Source organism: Arachis stenosperma, chromosome 10 (genome assembly GCF_014773155.1).
Source record: "Arachis stenosperma cultivar V10309 chromosome 10, arast.V10309.gnm1.PFL2, whole genome shotgun sequence".
NCBI lineage: Eukaryota > Viridiplantae > Streptophyta > Magnoliopsida > Fabales > Fabaceae > Arachis > Arachis stenosperma.
The window spans coordinates 118,251,971-118,260,717 of record NC_080386.1 but is presented as its reverse complement, the minus strand read 5'-3'; the positions used below and the strand labels follow the sequence as shown (position 1 = coordinate 118,260,717).

At 33.8% G+C, this 8,747-nt stretch overlaps 1 protein-coding gene across 1 annotated transcript; it reads left to right on the top strand.

Annotated features, from left to right (window-relative positions):
* Positions 1-2,361: 2,361 nt before the first annotated feature.
* On the top strand, positions 2,362-5,422 carry LOC130958088 (uncharacterized). Its single transcript, XM_057884981.1, has 6 exons — positions 2,362-2,728; positions 3,180-3,307; positions 3,512-3,615; positions 3,731-3,818; positions 4,036-4,097; positions 4,635-5,422. Exons 1-6 carry the CDS (start codon positions 2,616-2,618, stop codon positions 4,785-4,787), a joined length of 648 nt encoding a protein of 215 aa, XP_057740964.1. The 5' UTR covers positions 2,362-2,615; the 3' UTR covers positions 4,788-5,422.
* Positions 5,423-8,747: the final 3,325 nt, after the last annotated feature.

Sequence of the window (8,747 nt, the reverse complement as noted above, 5' to 3'; positions counted from 1 at the left end):
AAGAGCACCGCGCCAGCTTCTCCTCGCCACCGCGCCAGCTTTTCGGCCTTGAAATTCAGCTGAGACGCTTCGAATCCGGGAAGTCACTGCATCAGATTTAGTAGCTCCCTCTCCTTCACGTCCTCCGGAAGCCCTGTGATGAATATCGTTTGAACCTAACCCAACACACAAATCACTTTCCCATTTTTCAAGCAAGAAAGTTGTAAGAAGGTGAAAAAGAGAGCTACCTCTTCGGCGGGGTGGGGAGGAGCAGGGGGAGCAGGTGCGGCGGCAGGAGATGGCGGAGGGGGAAGAGCGGCAGCCGCAGGGGGCCATTGCTGGTGATAGGGGTGGATGCCAGTGCCAACCATGGCTACGATGAGATTCAGAGAGAGAGAGAGAAAGGAGAGAGAGAAACCCTATTCTGTAACGTATGAAAGGGATTTTAACAAGGAACCTGTTTATGTCACTGGAGCAACGAGATAGTGATCTTGAATATAAGAAATTGACAATTTTCTGTGAATGTTCTAAGAAATTAGGATTTTATTTTAAATCTATATATGTTCTATCCTTCAATTTGATCTAAATTTTTTATTTTTGTGATTTTGAAGAGAATAATGACTGGGATATGTTGATGTTGGCTTCATGGTGGACTTGCACCGTGAAGGTGCTCTTCTTCTCCGGAGAAGCGGCAGCAAGTGTTGCTGTGACTGTGAGGATGAAAAAGAGGAGGGTGTGGCAAGGAGCCATTGGAACAGCAGTGGGGACTCACTGGAAAGTCATGGTGAGAGTGTGTTAGAAAAGGAAAGAGGGGTGGTGAATGGGTGAAGAGGGTGGTGGTGGGATTTGAGATTAGAAAGGGAAAGAGGGGTAGTGGTTGGGTAAAGAGGGTTAGGATTAGAAAGGTGATTGGGTGAAGGAGGTGGTGTGGTGGTAAAGATAAGGGTAATTTAGAAATTTTATATAATTTTTTAGGGTTTGAATAATTTTGCCTGTAAAAATAATTTTTTATGAATACAAATGATAGTTTCTTTTTTCTATGGATATTTATGTCAGCGTTTTCAACTTTCGTGAATACAAATGATAGTTTACTCCTTATATTTATATCTAATGTCTTTTTATGCTAGTTGCCTCCATTCAAATTTCACCAATTTGCCTTTAATACTCCTTATCAATATCATGAGAGTTACGAAAATTAAAATGATTAAAATGAAAAAAAGAAAAAATAAAGGATGTACCCAAGTGCCTTAAAATTAGTTCAATTGCAAACTTAATCAAGCCGGTCTCCTATGCTGCCATTTGTAAGTGTCACTTTCTCCCAAGTGCCTTTTAAATTTAACCTCTCTTTTAAGTATGAATTAATATGAAGTACCTATTACAACATGAATTAAAATAAAAAATTATTATTTACACATCAAAATTAATTATCAAAATTAGTTATTAATTTAATTTATTTTTAATATATATTTTATATTTTAATACGTATTTTATTTTAAAGACTAATTTTAATATATATTTAGTATGACTAATTAAGATAATGTCATGCTTTGAAGTTTGAACTATTTGATTTTAGCTTTGTTTGATTAGTACCATTTGATAATGCCATATATTTCTATTTTATTTAATATATGTTTATGATTTTAATTTATTTAATATTTGTTCACAATAATTTAATAATTTATTTACTTGTTTGTGATGCATGTTACGTAAGTCAATTGAGAAAATTAACAGAGAGATTTTGGAGACTATAATTATTGAAAGGATTCTTTAAAAATATAGTTTTATTGAATTTTATCGTTAAAATTTTATAGGCAAGTTGGCGTGGTAGTGGAGCGTCGACGAGTTGGCGTGACAGAGACAAGGGAACGTTCAATGAGGTGGCTGATGGAAAGAGCAGAAGAAGAAATGAAGGGGGATAAACACGAGTCATGACAGCTTGAGTTTCTTGGATAAAATAGACAAAAAAAAAGATATTAAAATAAAAAGTTTAAAAAATGTTTTGTTTGAATTTTTTTAAATTAAATCAAATGGAGTTTTAAAACTCCAAACATTAAGCAAATTTTGTGACAGTCACTAACAATGGAGTTGCTCTGTTGCTCTGCCTTTGGGACTTTGGGGGAATGAGTGAGTGTGTGTGCATGGCCTAATCCGTGATGCAAGATGCGTATTTTCTTTGTTTGCGGGTTCAATCGGACTGGGTTGGGTGACTCGAGCCTTAGCTCTAACCCAGTTGAATGAATTAGTCGGGCCACTTTTTGAAAAATTGAGTCGGGCTAAACTAGTCCCAAAGTGGTCGGGTCTTCGGGCCGGACCGGGGTGTAGGTGATAATTTCATTTCTTGGAATTGTGTTTCTAATGTTGAAAGTTGAAACAAATGCCCGATAAAATTTGGTATTTGTAGAACGGCCCCAAACGCATATGATTGCGTTGAGAGAAAAAAGACAAAGGAGCCAAAGAAAGAGGGACGAAAGGTTTCTTACTTTTTTAATTCATGCAGCGATTCGGATAGAAAACTCTGAAAGATTCAGAGAACCCTAGCACGCAATAAAAACCATTGAGACTTTCCCTCTTCTCTCTCTTTCTCTGGTGTGTGCGCTTCGTTGAGATAGCGTGAGAAGAAAGCAGGTTCCGTTCCGATGGTTTTCTACTTCAAGGCACGCCCTGAAGCTGGCGATTACACCATCTTCATGGGTCTCGACAAGTACGAGAACGAAGAACTCATCAAATATGGTTTCCCTGAAGATATCTGGTAATCCCCAATCCGCAATTCCCTGCTTCTCGTTTAGCGATTTTGTGATCTTTTCTCGTTCGTTTCCAGAAATTAGGTTGCTTTGGGGGATAAATTTTGCTTCTACGTGCCTCCTTTTTTGTATCTTTGATTTATCTGTTGTTTTGTTGATTCGTTTAAGAAATTTGGATGTTAAAGGCTGTTAATTTGTCGTGAATTACTGAAATTCTAGAGGTTATTCCATTCAGTGTTGCATTGAAACTGGAGTTTTTTTTTGTTTTTTTTTTGTTTTTGTTTTTGTTTTTTTTTTTTTTTCAATTATATGCTGAAGAGATTGAGTTATCTTCAAGATTGTGCCTGAATTACAATTTTTTGTTATGACATTTTTTGCTTAGATTTTTGCTTTTTGTTGTTTGGTTTGTTTAAGCTTCTACCATTTCATGGGTATTGATGTAAGCTGTGTATTGTGTAGGTTCCATGTTGATAAGATGTCTTCAGCACATGTATATGTAAGACTGCACAAAGGTCAGACTATTGATGACATTAGTGAAGGTTTACTGGAGGACTGTGCTCAGCTTGTTAAAGCAAATTCGATTCAAGGTAAAAACATCTTACTGATTGTAGCTATCTGTGAGAAATTATTACCTATAAATAATGCTTCTGGTTACACTTGTTGATGTTAGTTCCTTACGTTGGTTATATTTGGAAATAATTCTCATACTCTTGAGACGGATATGTAGTTGTTAGTTCATGGCTATTTTTATTCTGTGTAATTCCTTATTCTATGTGCTTCATTCATGACAGGAAATAAGGTGAACAATATTGATGTTGTTTATACTCCCTGGGCCAATTTAAAGAAAACTGCTTCAATGGATGTTGGTCAAGTTGGTTTCCACAACCCCAAAATGGTATGTTTTTGAACTTCATTCTTGTTTGGTATTGTCTTTGTGGCATTGGGAGAGGGTGGTGAATTGATGTTTGACTGTGAATTTTGAGAGTATCTCTGGTTTTCATGCATTTTAGGTCCGAACTGTGAGAGTGGAGAAGCGGATCAATGAGATTGTCAACAGGCTAAACAAAACAAAAGTGGAAAGGAAACCTGATTTGAGAGGTGACTAAGGAATTTCCTACATGTATCCTCGGTGCCTTTCTTTTATTAAATAAAAATGTTATTTGTTGGGAAAAGAGGTCACGTGACAATTCTTCTCTCCATATGTTTCTTTTTTGCCATCAAAGCTAGCGCTTTACTTTTCATTTTCTCTCATGTTTAATTCGCTTGAAAATTTGTTTTAGCCTTTCTGATCTTTATATGAATATGTGTGCTGCAGCTGAGCGTGAAGCAGTTAATGCAGCTGAAAGAGCTGAGAGAAAGCAACAAATGAGAGACAAGGTAAGCATTGCAAAATACTGTTTTTTATCCACAGGTATCTCTGTAGACATGCATAACATAATCTGATTCAGATGATATATTGTAATTGTGCCCAAACATTCTTTCGAGTGAATGAATTATTGTTTTCGTGCTTAGTCCTATCTTCTTAACTTGCACATTGCATGCCCTTCAGGGGCACAGAAATGTCTTCTTTCTTGTGATTTCATGCAGCTTGAATTATCAGTATCTCTCAGCTTGTCTTTTAGGATGTCTTTTTTGATGTGTAATTGTGTCAATAATTTGAGCATTGCATCTTAAGGTTTCTGTGATGTATGTCTCTGCCAAGCTTGTCATATAAAAATAAAATGTCTTCTATTCTATGAGATGTAGCATAGGCAAATTTTAATTCATGTACCTTTGTTGGTAACTTAGCTTAATGTTTTGCATTCACATTTCCTTGGTTGAAGATAGAGCATCTCACACAAAATGCCTGGATCATATGCAAAAAGCATACAATTAAAGAAAAACTTTATTTATTTAATCACGTTATGTGTGCAGAAACGCCGTGAGGAATTGGAAAGACTTGAAAAGGAGAGACAAGCCGAACTGAGGAGCTACAAGGGTTTGATGGTTGCAGAGAATATGACATCCAATAAGAACATTGCATCAGGAAGCAAAACACTGCAAGAAATGGAGGATGATTTCATGTAAGCTTTAGCTATTGGATTATATGCAAGATGGTTGGTGGCCAACAATGCTACCTGGTGAATTAAATTGACTAAATAACCCAAGTCCTGGAATTTGAAATTTCAGTGTCTTCATTAAGAAACCAAGTAGTGTGTACAATTGTGTTTGGGGGATAATTTAAATCGAGAGCCGGAAAAGAAGACAGAAGAGGGGAAAAAAGGGAGAAAGAAAAAGAAAAGTGGGGGACTGGGGGAGGGGGTTTCTTATAGTGATGATTGGTTTTTGTACTTGGTAATGGAAATATACTTACTTAATAGCATTGCTTGATAGTTGAGACAATGGTTTTCAAACTAATGTTCTCACAGTTGAGTCAAAAGGGGAAATTCATTGCTATAACTAGTTTTATTTTCCATGCCAAGTTTACAATTTGCTTCCTTTTCTGAGAGAGGCCTACACTTCGTGCCAAATTACTTGGACATGTATCCTTCTTCTATAGAACTGCCGGAAAAGCTTCTTAGTTCTTGTTGATATCTGAGATTAATGAGGGACAATAATTCTGCCAGGCCAAATGTAAGATTTGAACATACCCTGCTGATAAACTTCCTTTTATAATTTGTAAAGCGACACTAGATAGCAGCAAAGGTTATTTTAACAACTAATATCTTGATTCGCCATTATAATAAGAGCAAAGTTTTTATACTAAAATCTCCTTTCATAGTGGGTAGCCAAGCAGCACTATAGGTAGGAGCCTTTATGAGCAAAAGAACGTCTTGTTTTCTTTAAGTCGGTTCGAATTATTATTGGAGATTTATGTAACAATAAAAATTAATATGAAGGTTCAGAGTAGAAAACTGGCGGTTTTTAGTATATGGCATGACTAATGCATTGTGAAAAGAAGTAAAGTGAAAATTTGATGTGAGGTTTGTTGACTTTGTTCCACTACACTGGTGGCAATAAAAAGCGTCTAATGTATATATTTCCATACAAAATCAGCTAATGCATGGTGATGGTACATGCATATAGTAATGGTTGTATTACAACAGTAATAATTGCAATTTTAATGTGATTAAGTTTCTAAGTAGGTAATCAACGGCAAAATTATAAATTTACAAGGTTCAGTTTATGTGCTTAAAAAATAATTGCAATAATGTGCACCTAAATATATATATACTTGTGCAGTTGGGTTGGTAAATAAATAAGTTATCCTAATTCTTCTGCTAATTTTACTGAACTTAATTTTGAGCAAGTGCAACTTTTGTACAATATCAGTTAAAAATATTATGCAATTTATTTCAGTAATTTTTTTCTATGTTTATTTATTATGATAAAAATTGATACGTCAAATTAACAAAAAGTAATATAATGTGCAATCACGCAAGAAAACAATTAAAAAAAATTAATTCTGCAAAAGTTTATGTATGCCTAGCATAAAACTCTCTTGCAGACTTGCAATAGGTGCAAAAATTTCATTGATAATTGGGTTGGTACTACCGTATACAGCACTACTAATATAGTGTCTATGACCCAAGCTGAATTCTATGCTTACGCGTTGATTATCAATCTCCACAACTCTATATTAAGATAGAAAACAGAGGATTAATGGTTGATTTTTGTCGTGAAATCACCTCTCTACAAAACTTAAGCTAATAGAAAGAGATATGTGAATTGTTATATCTTTGATATGTTTTCTCATTCAAGAATTTCTTTTTAAATTTGTGTAAATTTTTGCATAGGCCTATAATTTTTCTTTTTATACGTCTTATGTTAAATTTTTTTAGTCAACAAGAATCGAACTCTAAACTCATAGAAGCTATGGTATGATATTAGAATTTAAATTGGATATGCCTAACTCAATCCTTAAAACTTGTTCATAGGATAAGAGATGCCTTACACTTAAAAAATTTTTCAGAGATCTTATCCCTGAGAGATTTGAGATTTGTAATACACCTCATTCATGTTCAAAAATGATAGTTTAGAACGTGAACACTTGTTCCAACAACATTGAATTGGACGAGCTCTGATACCATGTCATGAAATCACTTCTCTCAAAATTTAAGCTGATATAAGGAAGCACATGAATGATTATATCTCTAAAATCTCTTCCTTCAGAAATGATTCTTGGTCACCGAGGAAAAACTTTTTAGTCAAAAATTATTCTCTCTTTTGGTCTCATTTTTGCTCCAAGGAAAGTTGTGGGATCCCTTCAGTACTTGACTATCTCTAGACCTGACTTTGCCTTTTCTGTTAACAAGGTCTTTTAGTTTATGCATTCACCAACAATTGAATATTGGAAAGCGGTGAAAATGATACTACGATACGTGGCAGGTATAGTGTCAGCAGGTATTAGATTTCAAAAATGTACTAACTTGAGATTGCTTGCCTTTACAGATTCGGATTGGGCAGGGGACTTGAAGGACAGAAAATCGGTCACTGGTTACTATGTATACTTAGGAAACAATCTTGTATCATAGAAAAGCAATAAACAAGCCAAAGTTAGCCACAGCAGCACTGAGGCAGAATAAATGAGCATGGCAGCAGCTCAGTCAGAATTGGTGTCCATTCAACAACTTCTAAACGAACTTAGAGTCCAACAATCAATAGCACTTATTATATATTGTGATAATCAAAGCGGTTGTTCATTGGCTGCCAACCTAGTGTTTCATACAAGGTGCAAACATATGAAAATTGATCTTCATTGCCTTAGAAAAATAGTAAATCAAAACGAGCTTTATGTTCTTCATATACTCTCCATAGTTTAGATTGGGGATATCTTCACTAAACCACTTTCAGCTCCTCTGTTTCACAAGTTTAGAGACAACATCGAGTAGTTTTTCAACCCACTGCTAAGTTTGAGGGATCTATGAGTGAGTAAGTACAAAATGGTAGTTATAAACATAAATTAACTTTTTAATTCTGTTAGTTTGTTTTGGTGTTCTGGCATTTTCTGTTTTTCTATTGCTATGTCCAGCTCTTGTGAACTCTATATATAGAGTAGTATCCTTGCTTCAATGTACACAATATTCTTTTATCTCAATTGAATAAACTTTAGTTCAATTCTATTGTATTTCAGTTTCTGTTCTCATAATCTAAACTTACCTTTATGCATTCATTTTTTAATTCATGTTCCATTGTTATCAGTTGTAACATTTTATTAGTTAAAATTAAGAAAAGTCACTTATGAACATATCTAAATTGGTATATATATTTGTTGAAAATTTATTTATTACTTTAAATTTTTGGTGTATTTTATAAATATTTTAAAATATTTAACATCAAATGTAATAATTAATTTCTCGTGGATCATTAATGATCTAATTGTAATTTATGTTAAAATATATTTAGTTGCAGATATACTAAAATTCTAAAGTAAAATATTAAAGAAAATAATTATGTGGTCAGTTATCTCCTCTTGTAGTATCACATTGAAATTTTGGTATATTTAAATTTTTTTTAATAATAGTTAGTGATAGAATATAATCAAATTGGATTGATCTAGTGATAGGTTATTAGTCCACTTAAGTAAATGTCCGGGTTCAAATCTTGTCTTGTGTATGCATATATTCATTGACCAACAATAAATCCTTAAATAAAACTCCGATCCGTAACGGATTAGTTTTTGAACTGTGCTAAAACCAAAGAAAAAGTTAGTGATAGAATATATTGATTAATGAGAGAAAAATGACTGGCCACCATCCCTCACTGCCAGGTATTTATATTTCAATTACTATTTTTAATTGAGTTTCCATTTTTTTAATTTTATTTTTATAAATAATTATCCATTTGACAAATCAATTTAACATTAATTTTGTTTTCCAATCATATTTAATGAATATGAGAGATGGATTTTCTTAATTTTTTTAATTAAATGAGTAAAATATAATTTCTAATTTTTTAATAATTTTTTGGTTAAATTACATAGTTAGTCTCGATAGTTTTACTGAAATTGCAAATTGGTCTCTACACTTTAAAAGTTTGTAATTGAGT